This window comes from Trachemys scripta, chromosome 9, assembly GCF_013100865.1.
Source record: "Trachemys scripta elegans isolate TJP31775 chromosome 9, CAS_Tse_1.0, whole genome shotgun sequence".
In the NCBI taxonomy this organism is placed as follows: Eukaryota; Metazoa; Chordata; order Testudines; family Emydidae; genus Trachemys; species Trachemys scripta.
Genome location: NC_048306.1, coordinates 104377354 through 104397878, shown reverse-complemented (window position 1 = coordinate 104397878; position 20525 = coordinate 104377354). Strand labels below are relative to the sequence as shown.

General features: G+C 51.8%; 1 protein-coding gene across 5 annotated transcripts in view; it reads left to right on the top strand.

Annotated features, from left to right (window-relative positions):
* LOC117883062 (low density lipoprotein receptor adapter protein 1-like) overlaps nt 1-20214 on the top strand; it is a 30272-nt gene extending 10058 nt beyond the window's left edge. Inside the window, exons 2-9 of one of the 5 annotated variants that reach the window (XM_034782018.1) lie at nt 4514-4656; nt 5343-5455; nt 8827-8941; nt 11911-11983; nt 12383-12498; nt 14382-14428; nt 18347-18378; nt 18616-20214. In XM_034782018.1, the coding sequence (XP_034637909.1) occupies nt 4514-4656; nt 5343-5455; nt 8827-8941; nt 11911-11983; nt 12383-12498; nt 14382-14428; nt 18347-18378; nt 18616-18767 (791 nt within the window). In that variant the 3' untranslated portion in view covers nt 18768-20214. Of the gene's footprint in view, nt 1-4513; nt 4657-5342; nt 5456-8826; nt 8942-11910; nt 11984-12382; nt 12499-14375; nt 14429-18346; nt 18379-18615 lie in introns of all 5 variants that reach the window. The other 4 variants (XM_034782017.1, XM_034782021.1, XM_034782020.1 and 1 more) reach the window with 4 other exon arrangements.
* Nucleotides 20215-20525: the final 311 nt, after the last annotated feature.

Here is a 20525-nt window from a genome sequence, read left to right as displayed (position 1 = left end):
GGCTCTGTGTAACTTATACAGTGTAAGTTACGCAGAGCCGCCTGAGCCCCGGAGGGGAAGTGCCCGGCTGGAGGCGCAGGGGCCAGAGGCATAGGGGCTGCCCAAAGCCCGAGCGCTACCGGCTTCACGGTTTGCTGGGCAGCCTCCAGACCCTGCGCCCCAAGCTGGGCGCTTCCCCTCCCGGGCTCCAGCTGCGCTGGGGAAGCGCCGGCCAGGGGCGAAGGGTCTGGGGGCTGCCTGGCAAACCCTGAAGCCGGTAGCACTGGGGTAGGGAGGGAGGAGGGGGCGGAGTTAGGGTGGGGAAGGGGTGGAGTTGGGGTGGGGCTAGGGGTGGGGACATGGGCGGGGCCAGGGCCCATGGAGGGTCCTCTTTTTTTATTTATGAGATATGGTAACCCTACCGAGGTCAGACCCAGGAAGGTGAAAGCTGTGTAAGCTTCTTGCCCTGGAGACAGTATACTCACAGAGAGGCGGCTCCCCTAGAGTCCTGACTGGCTTCATATGGAGTGGTTCCAGAGCATTGCCCGGTGACTCCATGACGCTGCCCCATGTAGAGTGTGCTGCCATGATCCAGGCTCGAGTTTGCATTGGTCTAGTTAACTGGGCAAATTCCTGCCCTCAGAAGGAAAAGTAATCACCTCTAGCTAAGCACAGTTAGAAAAAGTGCTGTTGGCCAGGCTGCTGCTTGGACTCCATAAGACCTGGGGAGCCAACAAGTCCCGGAGCTGGGAGCCTGTGCACTGAATGGCAGGGAGCACGAGGGGGCCAAAAGAGCCGTTTCTGCCCCTTGCTTCCTTCCTCTCTCCCCCACCCCTCCAGCCTGCATGTGATGCCTCAGTGCTGTCTGGACTGAGCCTCAGCCAGGTCCCGGTCTGCGAGGCCCTGGGTAAATTGTTTAATCAGTTTAGGCAAGAACTCTCTATAGCTGGGTCTCATCAGCATCCTTAAGGCACTGCAGCGTGTAGCTCCTCACTCATGGCACCAGAGACACCTTGACAAGAGGGCTGGCAGAGTAGAGGCCCACAAGCGCTCAAGTGCCAGTGCTCCGAATGAGAGGAATGAACCCTTCTAGCCCTGCAAGGATCTGTTTGGGGCCTGTCCCTATTGAGTGCAGTCGGAGCTGTTACCCACACACAGTTCTCTGTTACACACACTCTAGGGCACCCACCTTTACCCTTCCGTCTGCTCAAGGTATAAGGCACCCAACTTTACCCTAAATTTGTTACCCACACACTCTAGGACACTCCGCCTCTACCTAGTTCCTAGGGCTCAAGGCATAACCTCGTTGATTTAGGCACCCCCACCTTTTCCCAGTTCTTAGGGCTCCAGGCCATCCATAGCCTATTGCTAGGGCTCAGGGCCTAATCTTTTGCGGGTTTGTGGGGTCTTTTACCAGTGAAAGAGCCTTGCACAGTAATATCCTACTTAACCTCTATTTATTAACAATCTCCAAAACAGAATGCACACACTAAGCCTACAATGCTCACCATGCCCAATAAGGCAGATGAACGTTTCTTGATGGCCAGTTAGGATCAGACCACCTGGGGGCTCCAGCTTCTGCACGGTGTGATTGGCAGGGTCTGACAGCTCTGATTTTGGGGTATGTCCTGCAGTTGGTTCCAAAGAACTTCCTTTTGGACCTCAGTTTATATAATGAAACTTGAGTCTTGCTTAGCTGTACTTTAACCAATCATTTTACTAAAATATGTAAAATTTTTATTAAAGTTAATGTTTAAAATTAAATATACACAAGTTAAGAGGGACTGTACATCTGGGGTCCAGCTTGAGTTATGAGGGATTACTGGTATCCGTTACGAGGATCACGAGAGACATACATATCACATAACCACCATAGACCCAGATTGGGGTGCAGGGCTTTTTAAAGCATCAGTGGATAAGTGGGCTCGGGTACGCCACCCATGGAATGTATAAAGAGTTCAAGTCAGGATCAATGTCGCGCATAAGTACATGGGTGCGGTGCGTCCCTTGGTTCATCAGGAGAGGAAGTGGATTATTTCCCTGGTCGGTGGTCTTGTTTACTCAACGTGGTATTGATGGTGTCCCGTGATGTGTTCCGTATAGATGTCTCTGGACCACCTGATGGTGTCCTAACATTGTAAAACAATTCTTTAACCAATTATGCCCCACCACCCTAGTTGATTTACACCTTACAAAGTTAATTATGCAACAGACAAACAATCAAAGAACTAGACAGAGACCATGCAGATAATCAATAGAGAAATGGGGATCATAAAGACAAAACAATAAAGAAGTAGGGATTTCACAACCACAACTGTTGACAATTGATTTCTTGCCACAGAGAATGCTATTAAACAAAGTTTTCTTTAACCATCTTAAGATCTGTTTCTTTATCTGGTGATGGTGGGCACTATTCGGACAGGATCGCCTTCTGAACAGCCGGTAGTACATTGTTTTAATGTCATTTAGATGGAATGTGAGGATGTGACTTTTTGCTTCTTGGCTTATGGCTCCTGCTCTCTTAATATGGCTACAGGAAAGGGCCTCATCGTTACAGAGTGGGGTTGGGCTCTTGATCATAACCTGCTTAGAAGTATCTAGAATGTGGGCTTTCACACTGTCTCTGTGGGAAACGCCTTTGTCCAAACCATTTCCAGCACTGAACTGAGCCTCTGACACATGGACTGGTGCCTTCCTGGAAAGGGTGAAACATGGTTCTGAAAAGAGGCTCATCTGCAAGGAGCAGGAAAGACCCTGCCCTGTACTGAGGAAATCCATGCCAATGTGATGTTCACAATATTATTAGGAGCCCAGGTTTCCCCCAGGTTGACTCACCAATAAGAACAACCACACTGGGTCAGTGATCCATCTAGCGCTGTACCTGAACTTCTGACTGTAGCCAGTGCCAGATGCTTCAGAGGGTGTGAAGAGAAGAGGGCAACTACGGTATTGAATGGTCCATTCCCATTACCCTTACAAGGGTAAGGCCCTGGCCTCCTGTTTCTTGTCATTTCTGTAGTTCCCCTCCCTGTAACTAATCCAGCTGGTGCTGTTTAAAATCCATGGACAATGGTTGCTAACAGCAGGTTCAGGGCCTCAGTTCATCCTGTTAAGCTTCCCATTTGTTTCTATTACCGGCTACTGGACAGCATAGAGATCAGTGAAACATTCAGCACATTAAAAGTTGCTTCCATATATCAAATGTGATGGTACTTTAAAGATGACAGACCTATTTATTGGTCAAAGATAGAGAACTTCCGTTTATCAAAGATTACTTAGATCCTGTGGGAGCCAAGCTGAAGCTGGAGTGGCACAAATGGAGATTCAAATGTATTCATACCCTATTTTCCAAGCCATATGTCATGTGTAATTATGTAACCCATTCCCCTGAGCCTCCTGCCATGAGAGTGCAAAGCCCTGTGGTTACTTCTTTCTCAAAGAAGCTAGCTGGAAGTGCTAGGAGAAACCGGGGGCTGGTCATTGGGAACCTTCCTGCTTCTAGACAAACATTCTATGTCTACAGGAAAGATGGCTGCATCTCAAAAGGCAGCAGGATGTAGGCTTCAACAAAGACTAGTGCTCTTATGTCCCATCTCTCCCCCATGCAGCACCCTAGGTTTGGATGCCCCTTCCCGTCTTCTCCTCCGAGTCCCTCCAAAACCCACCTCTCTTCCAGGTACCTGAGTTCTCACCTTCGAGAAGGGCTAACAAAATATTTCCTCGAGCCATGGTGCTGCCTAGCCTTCAGGGTGCAGGCATATCCCATCCGACTCCTGCTCTGACTGCTTAGCTCTTGCTAGTAAGACCATGCCCCAGCAGATTTGTGACTTCTGGATAACAACAACAAGGACTCTGGTTTTGATTTAACCTAGCTGTGACTGGTTAAAGAATGCACTGAGCAAGTGCAGTAGAGAACACTATTGTGTGCATGGTGTACCTGTGGCCACTGAGTTACGGGCCAGTCCTTGGGAATAGGCAATGGGATGGGTCACTTGATGATTCCCTGTTCTGTTAATTCCCTCTGAAGCACCTGGCATTGGCCACTGTGGGAAGACAGAATACTGGGCTAGATGGACCTTTGGTCTGACCCAGTCTGGCCGTTCATATGTTCCTACAAGACGCAGTGCACCCACCCCTCCCAGCAAAGTCAATGGGAGCTGGGAGCTCTCAGCACTGCATTTCACAGGATCAGGCTCTGTGTAGGCACCAGTTGGGTCAAGGAGCAAGTTCTGCTGGCAGAGCAAATGCCTCCAGAACAAGGAGCTTAGAGCATCATGGGATTGAATTTTTTCCCATTTAAAAACAAAAAGCTGAGAAATTAAATGCACCCCCTGGTGCAGGTAGCAGCACTGAGAGGGGGAGCTGCAGAAGGAGACGTGCCCACAGTGCCATTAACTCTGCTGCAGGGCACCGGCTGCAAATAGTAACAAATTGCTGGAGAGAATCAAGCTGGGAACAGTGCATCAGGTACCAGCATGGTAGCTGTTTGTGCATGTAATCACTCACACTAACCACACTCCCTGTGCCTCTGCAGAGCTCCCGGAGAACTGGGCCGACATGCAGGAGCCCCTGCTGGAGGGGATTGGCTTCACACTCAAGTACCTGGGCATGACGCTGGTGGAGAAACCCAAAGGAGAAGACATGGCAGCCAATGCCATCCGTCGGATCATCGCTATGGTAAGATGCTCCCCAGTGCTGAACTTCAGTGCCTCTGCCTGTCTGGTGAGGGGGGGGTTGAAGAAAGTCAGTATTTAGGGACTCGGCCCCACTGAATTAGGGGGAACTGGGCTAAGTGATTGTTTCCCAGGCCCTATGCTCCTCTCAGCTTCTCACCTGTTTCCAACATGCTCATGGTCCCACAGCCCATGTGTCCTGCTCAGCATCAGATGGCAGCTGGCCCCTGTCCAGGCAGAGGAGGGGGCCCAGCAGGGGCCTTGCCCTCTGGGGAGGGAGACTCAGTTTCACTTGGATGCAGGGGACAGAGAGGGTCCCCCTCTCTGCCTGCCTCTAGCCCCTTCTCTGGGGCTCTCAAAGCACTTTCCAGATGGGAAGCTTGATCAGTGACTTAAACCCTGTTACATAGATGGGGAGCTTGGAGTGCAGAGAGGGGAAGGGATCTGCCCAGGGTCATGCAGTATGGCAGAGGTATGAACAGAACCCAGGAGTCCTGGCTCCAAGGTCAGTGCCAGAACCCCAGGCCCAGCTTTTCCCACTTCCTATGGTACTGACGTTTGCTAGCTGAAATCCCAGTGCCTGGGATGCTGCAGAGGGTCTGGACTGCTGATTCCAATGGAGAATCACTCACTGGGTTTTGGTCAGTGACTAAAGTGCCCCCTCGCATTTCCCCCTCTCCCTGCCTCCAGGCTCGCGTGGGAGCCAAGAAATTCCAGAAGGTGATTCTGACTGTCTCTCCGAGGGGCATCTCATTGCAGGACGCTGAGACCAAGGAGATGATAGAGTGTGTCTCCATTTACAGGTATGTGGGGGGCAGTAGAACAGAAAAGTGAAAGGTACTAGGCTACTAGGAATAGGGGGTGGGAGGAGAGGTGGGAGGATTTTGTCAACCAGGAGGTGGTCCCCTGTGCTCTTTGTCAGTGGGAGTGTCTTCCTTTCACCTTCCTAGTCAGCAAGCGGCCCTCCAGCCCTGTCCCATTGGTGACCCTAGTGCCCTGTCCCAGTCTCAAACTCAGCTGACTTTGCACTAGGCTGTGGTGTGGAACTTGATGCACCTGTGCACACCCTGGCAGGCTGCAGTGGGGCAGGTGCAGGTGGGTGGCCCCACATGCTGTGTATTGGTAGGAGAGAGATGCCAGGCCACATGTGCTGTGGTGGGGATAGAGGTTGGGGGGAATGCGGCCCTGCACATCGTGGGGAGGGGCAGGGTTTGGGAGGTTCTAGGCTTCAGCGGCGTCAACCCTGCATTTGTCTATTGAGTGAAGGTTCACTTACCATGCTGCTTCCTTCGCCCCCCATACACACACTTCCTCTTCAGGGTCACCTGCTGCCCAGCACCCTGAACCACTGGCCCGCAGTGACATTGGCCTCACACGTGCCCAAACCCCACACACGTACTGAGGAGACGGCATGCAGCACAGGTTCAGTGGGATGGTAGCATGGGGCTTAGTGCAGAGACAGCTGGGCCCTGTCTGTCTGATAGTGCTGCCCACCACTGTAGAATCTGTGCATGTTCCACATTAAATCAGTAACAATAACATAGTCCCTGGTGGTCTCCTTGGAGTGTCTGGTGCATCTCCGTTTTCACTGTCAAAACTCTGCTTAGGAGGGGGTAGTTGGATTTGGGGTTTATGTTGAGATTTTCTCTTTTTGATTTGATTAGGATTGGAGGGGCAGAAGGGTGGGATGTAAGTATGTTGGGGGAGCCAGGGGCTGTGTTGGAGTGCATGGGGAGTGGAGAAAGGTCTGTGTGTTGGGAAGCAGGGGTGGCGCGGGTTGTGGGTTGGCAGGATGTCTGTCGGGCTGGGCGGGGCAAAAGAGGGTTATCTGTGTTGGGGGTGTTGTGGAAGAGGGAGTCTCTGTATATCATGGGTTGGATGGGTGTCTGTGTCAGGAGTGTCTGTCTGTCCGGGGGGGGGGCAGAAGGAGGGAGTCTGTGTTAAGGGGGCAGAAGTAGGGGAGTTTGTGTGTGTCATTCTTAGGATGGAAAGGCCTCCTCCAAGAGAGAGGTTTTGCAGTGTTTCCTAGGCTGAGTCTGGATGCCCCTACTCTCCCCTGGAAGTTTGTTACATAGCTGGTTCCTCTTCTCTGTGCATTGTCTCCAGAGCCCACGTGTTTTGTCCTGGGCTCTGTGATCTGCGCCATCCCACAGCAGCAACACTGGCACGGGGGTCAGCAATTAAATTCAGTCTTTGTAGCTGGGGCTTAATCTAGTAATTGTTCTGAAGATTGGGATGAAGGCCTTCAACTGGCATCGGAAGTTGACTGGGAGCCTTCCAATAGGAGGAGTCAAGGCAAATAACCTGACTAGTTTTGGTAGTCAGAGCTTGATAAATGTATGAACTGGAGTTGTCTGATAGCAGGGGACTTGGTGATCCCAGAGGTCCCTTGCAGTCCTATGTCACTTGTTCCTATGGAAGACCGTGCTGGGCCTTGAGCACAGGCCATGTCTGTCTACACAACCTGCAGCAGCGAGCACCCAGCCTGGGTTGACACACCTGTGTTAGTGGGGCTCGCGCTAGCGCTCTAAGAGTAGCTAGAATTGCAGCACTTCGAAGTTGCAGCTCAGGCTGGAACTCGGGCTCTGAAGCCCACCCGCCTCCTTAGGCTTCAGAGCCTGAGCCGCAGCTTCAAAGTGCTGTCTACTCAGCTGTTTTTAGAGCACTAGCATGAGCCCATAGCCCAAATCTGTCAGCCCAGGCTGGAGGGCACTGCCGTGGGCTGTGTACACATACCCACAGTGGCCTGGGCCATGGAGAAGGCAGCCAGCCATGTACCACCTGGAGCCTGTCCATCATCTTCACATTCAGCTTCAGACAAAGTGAATTGCAATTATCCAGCCTGGAGATGAGGAAGGCGTGGATCACTGTGGCCAGGTCCTCTTCTGGCCGAAGGAGAGGTTCCCTAGCAAGCTGGAGGTGAAAGGAGGCTACCTGGTCGTCAGCTCAGTGAGGATCCAGCAGGAGCCTGAAGCGAGACACAGCTCAGAATAGGGGCTTTGAAGACAATGTCTTGGACAACTCTCCAAAGTGTTCCCCGTTCCACCCACCATCACTTCAGCCTTGCCTGGGTTCAGCTCGAGCCAGCTGCTCTTCCTCTGTCTTTAGCTAATGTCCTGGACTCGGCACAAGCTGGATTCAGGCCAGGATACAGGATGGAAACGGGTTCAGTGTCACTGATGGATGATCTGCTGTTGGTGGATGGAGGACTGATCCTGAGCGAGACAAAGGTGATGCTGGTGTCAGAGGAAAGTACTGTAAGGAGTTCACAGCCCCGGTGCAGTCTCCCCTGATGGCAGGTTCATACCCACAATTGGTCAGTTCAGTTCAATTTGTAGTCTGGGAGACTTCTGGATTCTTCACTGCAGCTGTGAGTAACGCTGTCTACCACCTCCAGGGCTAGGAGACCCTGCCCCATCCTGGTAGATGATGACCTGCCTCAGTTATACAGGCTTCATCTCCCGCCATCTGCATCACCGAATGCGATACACCGGGAGCAGGAGCCTGTGGCTCTGAGGGGACTCCAGCTAGCTCAGCCTGCTGCAGCACCTCTCCCCAGCAACGTGGGCTCCTGCGATCACAGCACACCTGGGCACCACTCCCGACGCTGGCTGCCCACAGAATATGCGGTCAAGTTCAAGGTCTTGGTCCTTCTCTCCAAGGCGCGCCTGGGCTTAAATTCATGGTTTGGAGGGGGGTGGTGCAGGAGGAGGCAGGCAGGGGACAGTTTATAATCCTCCAGGATCTCAGGCAGCCTTTATGCCCCTTGCTGGTAGGTCAGGCTATCTGGTCACTCAGGGCAGGAAACATGGTGGGGGCTGTACTTTGGTGCTGGCCCCAACAAGTGCCTTGACCCCATTGCTCATACCCAGGGAGCCTGTTGGTGGTGGTTGTGCTGGGCTGCCGTGGCCAGCATGGGGCTGGTATATCCCCTCCCTGCTTGCCATGGGCGTTGCATGCTGTTGCCCCTCCTGACTCATCTGCCATGGGCATCCCCTGTGTAAGACTGCCCAGCAGCATATCTGCTTCCCACACTAAATACTTAGCCAGCTCAGTGCTGCCCAGGCACCCCAAGCCCCCTGTCCCAGGCTGAACTCTGGCCTCTGGCTGCTACCAAAGCTGCCCAGTCACTTGTAGCTAGCACCACCCTCTGAGTGGCTGTCCCTTCTTGCAGGATTTCCTACTGCACCACGGACAAGCTGCAGAACAAGGTGTTTGCCTACGTGGCGCAGAGCCCGCAGAATGGGGCGCTGGAGTGCCATGCCTTCCTCTCATCCAAGAAGAAGATCGTAAGCACCTGCCTTTAGCAAGAAGAGGTCCAGAATGGGTCCTGCAAGTTCCCTCTGCTCAGAAGAGGGAAGGTCCCTCCTTCCCCAGCACCTCCAGGATCTAACCATCTGTCCATGCCATGTTTCAGAGGGTGCCATCCCTACTCTGCTGCCCGATGCCCCTCTCCCAGCAAGAACAGCGTTCTTCCCATCACCTGTCACAGATCCACAGGATCTGTGCTATGCCCCCACTTTTAAAGTGTCTCTTGGAGGAACCCCTTTAGTGTAGCACATCCCCAAGGGGTCCCACTTGTCCTTCAGGGTTGGCCCTGCATCCTCACCACCTCCGAGACTGAGCCTCTGGGCTCCAGCACTCCTGCTTCATGCAGTGAGCTGTGTCCAGCAAGTCCAGCGGAGATAGACTCCTATCAGAGATTTGTCCACACCTCAGGGACTGATGCACCCGGGCCAGGCTTTGCAATGACACCAGGCAGTGTTTTCCAAACAGAACAGGTTTATTAGTCACCTGGACAGAGCACCAGGAAGTCCTTAAGTTGGCCCAGAGAAACAAAGGTTAAGCCATAGTCCAGTTGGCCAAGCCCATGCAATCAGCCAGCCAAGCTGCTATGGCCTCCATTTCAGGCTCTGTCTCTCTCTCCTTTCTCAGTCGCAGGTGAGAGGTTGGGTCTATGCGGAGGGCAGCACTTAACCCTGACATCTTTCCCTTTGTTCTTGAGCTGGGGTGTTGTTTTGGCTTCCCTGCCGAGAGCTGGGGGTGGGAAATCTCCTTCCTCTGGGGCTTTGCTGGGTGGGAATGTTCTGGGCAGTGGGGTGTCCCATTGTGGGTTTTTTTTGGATTCTCTATTGATATAGGGAGTTTCAGCAGGTTCCAGCCAGTTTCTTAATGACCCAGTCATTGCACCTTGGACAGGGAGGTGATTGTCACTTTCCTGGGTGCAATACAGACCAGTGAGGGGTTGTCACCATCTGCCCCACAACACTGGGTTCCTCGCAATGCTTTACTATTGTAGCTTCCAACCAGAGCCACTCACAGACAGCCTACCGGCATGCAGGTCACACCCTGGGTGTCTGTGTGTAGCTGCCGCCCTGGTCCAGCATTTCTGACCCCAGCAGCCTGTCAGCAACACCCCAGTCACACGCTGGCTTCCACCAGCTGTGGGTACTCCCAGTGCCAGATTTTCCCCAAAATGTGTGTTCTGCACTGTCCAGCCCTCTCCTGGCAGTTCAGATATTAAAGGTCCATTGCCCCGTAAAGGGACAGTATTCAACAATTTGCTGCTGCAACCGGAGTTACCAAACAGTTCAGTTTAAACACAGCACTGGATTAGTTTAGATTAAAAATGAAACAAGGTTGTTTAACTGCAAAGAGAGAGGTTTTAAGTAAGTACAGGTATGAAGGATTAAAGTCAGAAATGGTTACAAGAAAAATAAAGATAAAATGCTTTCTAGTAGCTAAAACTTTACAAGCTAGACGTGGTTCAAGGTAAAATCCTTACCATATGTTCCCAGCAACAGGGCTGACCAAATTGTCAGCTCAGGATCTCCTCTCAAAGTCAAAGGGCTGCTTCCTTTGTCATCTTAGGTGAGAGAGAGAGAACCTGGGGTGTTTGTGCCCCTCACTTTTATAGTCCAGTTACTCTTTGAGATGGATTTTCCCGAGGGTTACCCCTAGATAAAGCTCATTCCAGCTGCGAGGACGGAGACATGGTCTTGAGGTGAAAGAGGTTCCATGTTGTTGTTTGCTAAAATGCAGATTGATCTGTTCCTGCCCCCCTTTGTTGCCAAAGAAGGGCCACTTGACCAGTGATTGCCAATCACCTTTGACCACTGCTGGCTAGAGGTGTCAGCTTGTCCTGTGTCTTTGAGAAACCAGTTTACCCCCTGCCCAGACTGGTCTGGTAAACACATTGTAGCTATAATTTCAGCTTATGTTCATAACTCTTAATACAGATTCCGTACATACGTTCCCCAAGAATATTGATGATCAATGTGTTACTAGTTTTTAAATGATACCTAACAAGACACATTTTTCACAAAGATTATTATAGTAATGTGTAGGGTATGAATACAGGGGTGCTTTCAGTCAAGTGACACACGCCTCATGTCTCCTACTCTGCCAACAGACCAGTGTTAACCCTTTGTCACGCACTGGGTAGGAAAGCAAATTACAGGGGGAAATTGAAGCACACACAGACTCCATAAAAATATTACAGAAAATTCCCACTTCATCACAGCCCTTCCTCTTTCCCACCTAAAGTGTCTGTTGCTCCCAGCTGACTTGCACCTTCTACTGGCTAGGCCTTCAACCGCCAGCCCCTGCGGCTCATGTAGTTATGAGCCCTCCAGCCCCTGGTGCTTCTCAGCTGGAGAGAGATCAGGCGAGAGAGACAAGTTCCTGGGAGGAGGGAGTTGGGGTGTGGGCCTAGTTTCCCCCATAGGCCCACCGACAACAGCACCCTTTGTTGCTGCCCCCACCACTGGAAACTGGCCAGTCCCCTGTGAATTTATGAAAGCAATGAATGCAATCTTATCCTAATCCCCATCCCCACAGCCTAGTGATCCCAGGACCCTGTTCCTGACTCTTCACTATGCTTGTGCCTTTCCCAGTGCCCCTGCAGACCTGGTCACTGCTCCCTGGGAACAGGCACTCTCTGTGCTCTGACACACCCCCTCCCTGGAGGACTCTACCGTACTTTCTTTCTCCCCCCTTTAAGCCCTGGGAGTGCTGGACGTTGTGGGTGGTAGGGGTGCTGAAGGAAAAGATGATGGGCTTGTGGCCAAGGGGTATGGGGGAGGTAAGGGCAGGGATGCTGGGGCTTTGTGGGCAAGAGACACTGGTAGGTTGAGGGGTGCTGGCCCTGGGGTACATGGGGGCACTTGTAGAGAGTCTGGCGGGAGGGGGTGCTGGTGCAGGAGTGGGTGCAGGCAGGCTGCCTCGTTATTGACCCCCTTGTGTCTCTTGCATACAGGCCCAAGCCGTGACTCTGACTGTGGCTCAGGCCTTCCAGGTGGCGCTAGATCACTGGGAAACAGCACAGGCAGGTAGGAGAGAACTGTCCCCTGACACCTCTCTCTGACCAGCCCAGAATTCCCCTTAGGCCTGAGCAGGGCTGCTCCCTGCACTTGCTGGGGAAATGCACCACAGCATGAAGAACAGCCTTCTCTGAGCCAGCACTCCTGGGCCCCTCTCGACCCCCACCGAAGTCCCTGGATCTCCGGCAGTGGCAGTTCCCAGCTTGGCTTTAATCATTTAACACTTCCCCCACCTGCTGACTTTAGATGCAGCTCAAAGCCCTGGAGACCCCTGGGAGCCCACATGAAACCTGCCCCTGGGCTGGAGATTCCCAGCCTCCTCCTCCCCTGAGCAGGTTCTTAAGGTATCTGCCTCACCTGCCCCCGTGACTCCCAGGCTCTGTCTCTGCGTCTTTCACACTGTTTCAGGCTCTGTGCAGGAACAGTCCCACCCTGAGCGTACCCTGGAGAGCAACAGGCCAGGCAGCACAAGGGAGCCAGCTCCGGTCCCCACGGGGAGCACCCCATTCAAACACCACTTTGAGGTACAGTATATCCAGATCATTGCCCCTGCAAAGTGCAGACTGAGTCCTCCTGGGGCAGCGAAGAGTTTGGCTTGTCCATCCCCACCACAGTAAAGAGCAATGCAGCTGGGCCTGGCTCTCCCAGGTATCTCGGAGGCTGGGATTCTGGTCATTGGGCATCAGGGAAGGTCAGATGCTGGGAAAAGCAATTCCTCCCCTGCTGTCTCCCCCTGGCTGAGACCCCCCCACCTCCTGGCTTGTGCTGCTGACTCCTGAGCCCTCTCACACGCTGGACAGAGCCGAGCAGCGTGGCAGGCTCTGGTGAAGGAGGAGGGTGAGCTCTGTGCTCTGAGTCCCTTTAACTGACTTTCAGGGGTGGGGCAGGGCAGGGGTTTGTTGAGCCGTGCTTGCTGTGGAAGCTGTCATGTGAGGCCCTAGCAGGTCCAGGATTGCAGTCCAGCTGGAAGGGCATATTGAATGGGGTCCCACAGGGATCAGTTCTGGGTCCGGTTTTGGTCAATATCTTCATCAGTGATTTAGAGAATGGCATAGAGAGGACACTTAAAAAGTTTGCGGACAATACCAAGCTGGGAGGGATTGCAAGTGCTTTGGAGGACAGGATTAAAATTCAAAATGATCTGAACAAACTGGAGAAATGGTCTGAAGTAAATAGGATGAAACTCAATAAGGACAAATGCAAAGTAATCCACTTAGGACGGAGGGAAATGACTGCCCAGGAAGGAGTACTGCGGAAAGGGATCTGGGGGTCATAGTGGATCACAAGCTAAATATGAGTGAAGAGTGGAACACTGTTGCAAAAAAAGCAAACCTCATTCTGGGATGTATTAGCAGGAGTATTGGAAGCAAGATAGGAGAAGTAATTCTTCTGCTCTACTCTGCGCTGATTAGGCCTCAACTGGAGTATTGTGTCTAGTTCTGGGCACTACATTTCAGGAAAGATGTGGACAAATTGGAGAAAGTCCAAAGAAGAACAACAAAAATGAATAAAGGTCTAGAAAACATGACCTATTAGGGAAGATTGAAAAAATTGGGTTTGTTTAGTCTAGAGAAGAGAAGACTGAGAGGGGACATCACAGTTTTCAAATACATGGAAGGTTGTTACAAGGAGGAGGGAGAAAAATTGTTCTTCTTAACCTCTGAGGATAGGACAAGAAGCAGTGGTCTCAAATTACAGCAAGGGTGGTTTATGATGGACATTAGGAAAAACTTCTTAACTGTCAGGGTGGTTAAGCACTGGAATAAATTGCCTAGAGAAGTTGTGGAATCTCCATTGTTGGAAATTGTTAAGAGCAGGTTAGACAAACACCTGTCAGGGATAAAACTTAGACCTTCCATGAGGCCAGGGGACTGGACTAGATGACCTCTCGAAGTCCCTTCTAGTCCTACGATTCTATAATCCTATGAGCACCAGGCACGTTGTGCTCTCTGTGTGTAACGGGCTTCTCTGATGCAAGTCTACTAACTCATGCTCAGTTCAGACTCCAAGTGCAAGTACTCTGTGGTCTCCTCTGAGCACCAAGAGAGCCAGGGCAGGAATTCTGTGTTCTCTCCCTTCCAAACACCATGGCCCTTCCTTTGTGCCCTAGCCCAAACAATTTCACCACGCCCACTTGCAGGCTAAGCCGTGGTTCACAGTGCCAGGACCCTCATCGTGCTGATTCCCAGGAAAAGACCGTGCCCTTTTCAAGTGCAAAGCTTCATGGAATTATTGTCCTGTAGTTTGGGGCACTGGGGCCGTGTGTGGGAGGTGTGGCCGGGGCATCAGGCCTGCATGTAGGAGGTATGGCACGGTCATTGGGGCCATGTTGCTGAGTGGGAGCAGTACCCCAGACAGTCATCTATTGGGATTTAAGCTTTCCTCTTTCTTGGTTTGCCAGGAGGAGGAGGAGGAGGAGGAGGAAGACGATGATCTCAATGAAACCTTTTCTGGGTAGGTGACCATAGGATAGTGGGACCCACCCAAGCCCAGAACTATCCTGAAGTCTGAGGGGGTGGGGCCATTTCCTCCTCTGATTTCTCCTCCCTGTGAAGATGTCAGGTCTGCGTCCTGCTCCAGCCTGTTCCAGGGGTGCCGTTAGCTTTACGGGCATAGTCAGATGTCAAAGGGGAACTGCATTGAAACAAACATTTGTGGGGAAGAGGGGTTGTCTCTGTGGCTTTGTCTTCCTTTGGAGAAGTCCCTGGAGAGCAGTGCTGAATGCTAACGCCCCAGAGATTCTACTCCTGGGGGAATTCTGCACCACTGTGCATGCACAGAATTTATGTCCCCCGCAGATTTCTTTGCTTCCCTGCAGAAAAATTACAGCAGTATGTTTCGGGGGCCCAGGATAGCTGTTAATGTTTTAATGAAGTAAATACTAATGGGAATTGTATGATCATGGGAAACTTTAACTTCCCAGATATAGACTGGAGGACAATAGACTGCTAGTAATAATAATAGGGCTCAGATTTTCCTGGATGCGATAGCTGATGGATTCCTTCACCAAGTAGTTGCTGAACCAAGTAGTGAAGACCTCAAAGAAGGAATAGTTGTAGCGGACAGCCTTGGTTCGAGCGATCATGAGCTAATTCAGTTCAAACTAAATGGAAGGATAAACGAAAATAGATCTGGGACTAGGGTTTTTGATTTTAAAAGGGCTAACTTTAAAAAAAAAATTAAGGAAATTTGCTAGGGAAGTGGATTGGACTGAAGAACTTGTGGATCTAAGAGCAGAGGAGGCCTGGAATTACTTCAAGTCAAAGTTGCAGAAACTATCAGAAGCCTGCATCCCAAGAAAGGGGAAAAAATTCATAGGCAGGAGTTGCAGACCAAGCTGGATGAGCAAGCATCTCAGAGAGGTGATTAAGAAAAAGCAGAAAGCCTACAAGGAGTGGAAGATGGGAGGGATCAGCAAGGAACGCTACCTTATTGAGGTCAGAACATGTAAGAATAAAGTGAGAAAGCCCAAAAGCCACGTAGAGTTGGACCTTGCAATGGGAATTAAAACCAATAGTAAAAGGTTCTATAGCCCAATAAATAAGAAAACAAAGAAAGAAGAAATGGGACCGCTAAACACTGAGGATGGAGTGGAGATTAAGGATAATCTAGGCATGGCCCAATATCTAAACAAATACTTTGCTAATGAGGAGCTAATGAGGAGCTTAGGGATAATGACAGGATGACAAATGAGAATGAAGATATGGAGGTAGAAGCCAAACACATCCGAGGTAGAAGCCAAACTCGAACATCTTAATGGGACTAAATCGGGGGGCCCAGATAATCTTCATCCAAGAATATTAAAGGAACTGGCACATGAAATTGCAAGCCAATTAGCAAGAATTTTTATTGAATCTGTAAACTCAGGGGTTGTACCGTATGACTGGAGAATTGCTAACATAGTTCCTATTTTTAAGAAAGGGAAAAAAAGTGATCTGGGTAACTACAGGCCTGTCAGTTTGACATCTCTAGTATGCAAGGTCTTGGAAAAAACTTTGAAGGAGAAAGTAGTTAAGGACATTGAGGTCAAGGGTAATTGGGACAAAATACAACATGGTTTTACCAAAGGTAGATCATGCCTGGTGAGTCTTGCCCACATGCTCAGGGTTCAGCTGATCGCCATATTTGGGGTCGGGAAGGAATTTTCCTCCAGGGCAGATTGGCAGAGCCCCTGGGGGTTTTTCGCCTTCCTCTGCAGCATGGGGCACGGGTCACTTGCTGGAGGATTCTCTGCCCCTTGAAGTCTTTAAACCATGATTTGAGGACTTCAGTGGCTCAGACATAGGTTAGGGGTTTGTTGCAGGAGTGGGTGGGTGAGATTCTGTGGTCTGCGTTGTGCAGGAGGTCAGACTAGACGATCATATTGGTCCCTTCTGACCTTAAAGTCTATGACTCTATTCTCCCCACACCCAGACCCCACCCACTGAGCCCCAACCACCTTCCCCTGGACCCCCCTGCAGAGTTCCATTACCAATGCGCCCAGAACTCCCTAACAAGCCCCTGTCCATCCAGATTCCCCCACCCCACCCCACACCTGGACCCCACACTGAGCTGCCCGCACCCAGATTGCCCCACATAGAACCCTCTCAACCCACACCTGGATCCCCCATACTAAGCCCCTCCACACTTGAGTTCTGCCTTACTGAGCCTGCCTGCCCACACCTGGCACAGAGGGGCAGGGCCTTGGGGTGTTTCTGGGGCAGGCCGGGTCCTTGCACTGTAACAGGGTTGGGTGCAGCCTCACTGCTGAGTCCGTGTCCTGGGGGGAGCTGCACAGTGATCTCCCACCTCTGTGCAGCCAGTGGCCGGTGCTCCCCAAGGCCATGCTGGAGCCTCCACATTTTAAAATATTGTGCACAGAATTTTTATATTTTTGGCATGGAATTTTAATTTTTTTGGCCTAGGATGCCCTCGGAGTAAGAGATGCACTCTTCGGGCAGGGCAGCAGAATTCTCTGCACTATGGGTACTGGGAAAGCTAAAGGAGAGTGAAAGCCGGTGCAGCCAGAGCAGGGCAGGAGCTTGTAAAGAACAGATCTCATCAGGCCACATTGTTCGATTGTTTAAATTAGTCACAGAATGTGCAGTCAGGGAGCCATTCTAGAAGGGGGGGAGACCTGCAGTAGGGGCACTCCTTAGATACTATATCTCCAAAACTCTTGCCTGAGATTGTCTTGTCCAGGAACGTGGCTCTGTCGGTGCCCTGAGCCCTGACTGGAGGATTATTAACGCAGCAGAGTTTGTGCATTTGGGGGCCTAGAGATTGCGGTGAGGTCTGGGTTCATATAGAGTCTTCATTAAAGCTCTGCGAGGGATGGGGGTGATATCACATTAATGACACTAGATGGGGAGGAGCCATGAGACAGAAATAACCTGCCCAGACACCACAGTGACTGGTGCGCAAGGAGATCCTGCAGACCATGTCTGCCGGTGAGTCCTAGATCCCGAGGCCAGAAGGGACCTTTTGGGATCATCTGGTCTGACCTCCTGTATAACACAGGCCAGAGACCTGCCCCACAATAATTTCTTGATTTAGAAATTACCATTGATGGAGAATCCGTCACAAACCTTATAAGAGTGAGGCAGTGCGGTGCCTCATACGATCCCCCCTTTCTCTGGAGGAGAGTAACAAGCCTGGGACTTTTCAGTTTGGCAAAGAGATGACTAAGGGGGGATATGATAGGAGTCTATAAAATCATGGCTGGTGTGGAGAAATTGAATAAGGAAGTGTTATTTACTCCTTCACATAACACAAGAACCAGGGGTCACCTAATGAAATTAATAGGCAGCAGGTTTAAAACAACGCACAGTCAACCCATGGAACTTGTTGGCAGGGGATGTTGTGAAGGCCAAAACTATAACGGGGTTCAAATAGAGGAGTTCATGGAGGATAGGTTCATCGATGGCTGTTAGCCAAGATGGTCAGGAGTGCAGCACCATGCTTTGGGTGTCCCTAGTCTTTGATGGCCAGAAACTGGGACTGGATGACAAGGGATGAATCACTCAGACTGCCTGTTCTGTTCACTCCCTCTGGGGCACCCGGCATTGGCCACTGTCGGCAGACAGGACACTGGGCTGGATGGACCTTTGGGCTGACCCGGTCTGGCCGAGCGTATGGACTGGGCTCTCTGTGCCAGCTCAGCTAGTGGGCTCTGATGGGGTCACAGCACAGGCAGATCAGCTGCAGTGAACAGCGCGTCGCCTTTTCGTCTTATCTGCCTTGGCGAGTGTGTGGGGCTCCCTGCACGTGCCTGAGACTCCCCAGGGGCACACGGACATGTGTATTTGTTGTGCCCATGGCGCTGATGGCCAGATGCCACCACAGTCCTGTTTCACAGAAGGGTGTAATGTGTGCTCTCTTCTTTGTTCCAAGCTGCACTGAGGAGGGCACTCAAGACACAGCAGGTAAAGGGCTTTCTGTCGTATTTCTTCCCCTCTCTGCTCCCACCCAAGAATTCCCTGTAGAGATGTGCTCCAGGGTGCAATGTGGTGGGCCTTGCCAGCAGAGGGTACTCATGGGCCCAACCCAGAAGGCTCCTGCAAGTCCTGCCTGCTAGCTCCTATCCTCCCGTCTCCTCCCTTGGCCCCATTCCCCCAGCCATCCTCTCACAGTTCTGGAGATCGTGTCCTTTTGTGTTTCAGACTTTGTGTCTCCAACACCAGGAGGCAGCTCGTCCATCATGCGCTTACCACAGAGCTGCGCCCCACCTGGAGTGCCCCCGACACAGCAGGATGAAATGGGATGGGGGCACTGGAGGCCAAGCACCCACCTGCCCCAAGGGACCTTCCTCTAAGGTTTCCACAGGCGAATGAGGCTTTGTCAGTCTTCCGGTGTTTATATATCACCATAATGGGTTAACCAGTCAGAATCCTCTCTGTGCCTGAGGCTCAGACCAGCTGGCACCTGGCACCTGGACCAAGCAGCATCCCTTCCCCTCATTGTGCCGGAGGCATTGCTCTCCTCTCTGCCCTGTGCCTTTGGACTAACCGGCAGCTCGCCCTGCTTTGCTCCTGGGACTTGGCCAGGCAGGTTTCCTTGACTCTTTTGTATGTTCATTTTTGCAGGTACTAGTGAAGCTGCCCTGCCAACAACCTCTGGGCTTCCCCCAATTAGGCTCAGCCCAGGCAGTGGTAGGGCTGGCTTCCCACACCCCCTGGCCTGCTCTGTGCCACCACCCAGCCCTGCAGGGACTTCCACCAGAGGGTGAAAGGGAGTGCAGCATCCATGGCCTGCCTACTCCTCAGCCTATCCATGGAGCGTGCCAGTAATGGTCAATTGGAATTGGTGGGATGGGGCCACCCAGCCCTGTGGGCCCGGAACAGCTCCTTGTGCTCCCCTTTGCACTGGCTGGGCTCAACCCCATGACCAAGGGTGCTGCTTGTTCCCAGTACTGACTGGGCTGGCAACTCAATTAAGGCCTTTCCCTCCTCTGCTGTCTGGTTCCGGGGCACAGCTGTGTCAGGGCTTTGGCCTCATCCATGTTGGGTAAATGCAGCATGCTAGAAAACGTGTTAGCCAGCAAACTGCTGAGCACCACTCAGCACCCGGCATGTGCAGGGAAGTTGTGTCCCATGTTGTGTTCCTGAGCATGCCTGCCCCATGCACATAGGTGCTCACCACTGTTAGCTGGGCGTGTGCTCCCAGGCATGCTGTGTGTGGTGGGGCTCACTGCTGTTAGTGTGCCTGAGAGTGCACACCTGAGTCCAGAGCATTGTTCAGTTTTCTCTGGCTCACACATTTTCTTGCTTGCTGTGTTTGCTCTGTGTAGAAGAGACCCATAGCTCTGGTCTTTCCCATCGCTGTAGCTGAAGCATGGAAGTGTGAAGGACTGTGGATGATGTCCCCTGCAAGCCCTCTGTCCTTACTGCCTCTCTCCTAGGGATAAGGGTCAGCAGATTCCTGCTTCTTAAGGCCAGGAGGGAGTGCGCTGAGCATCTGATCTAACCTCCAGCCTAGTCAGGCCAGAGGATGCTGCCCACAGATTCAGGCAGTGGAGGAAGGGGGTTATTCTCTCCTATGTAGGTGTCGCACCCCTTTGCTGGTAGTCCCAGAGAACCCATTGCTTGTAGCCCAGAGAGGGCACAAAACCACGTGCTCTGCTTGTCTGTGGAATGGAGGTCCCCACAGATCTGACACCTGCAGCCCCACACCCTTTCACTGTCATGTGGTGAAATCACTGGTTTTTAAAGGAAAATGCTACCTTTGTAGAGTGCGATAAAATGAGTTTTTTAACATTGTAAGCTTGACTCTGTCCTTGTGGCCTCTGGCATAGATTTCCCAGGTCCCTCTGAGTTTGGGAGGGGAAGGGTTACTGAGGAAGCAGGCCAGGGGCTCTTCGCGCCCCTTGCTACCCGCTTGGTTTGGTTTTTAAACCTTCAGCCCTGCCCCTTGTCAGGAAGCTCCCTGCCCTGCTGCCTGAGTAATGGTGATACCTTTAGTAGATTATGATACGTCACCCTGGGGTGAAGACAATCAAGGAGAATAAGGCAGCAGAAAGTCCCTGCCCTCAGCCATACCACTAGGCACCAGCTCTCTGAGGTGATGCTAAGGA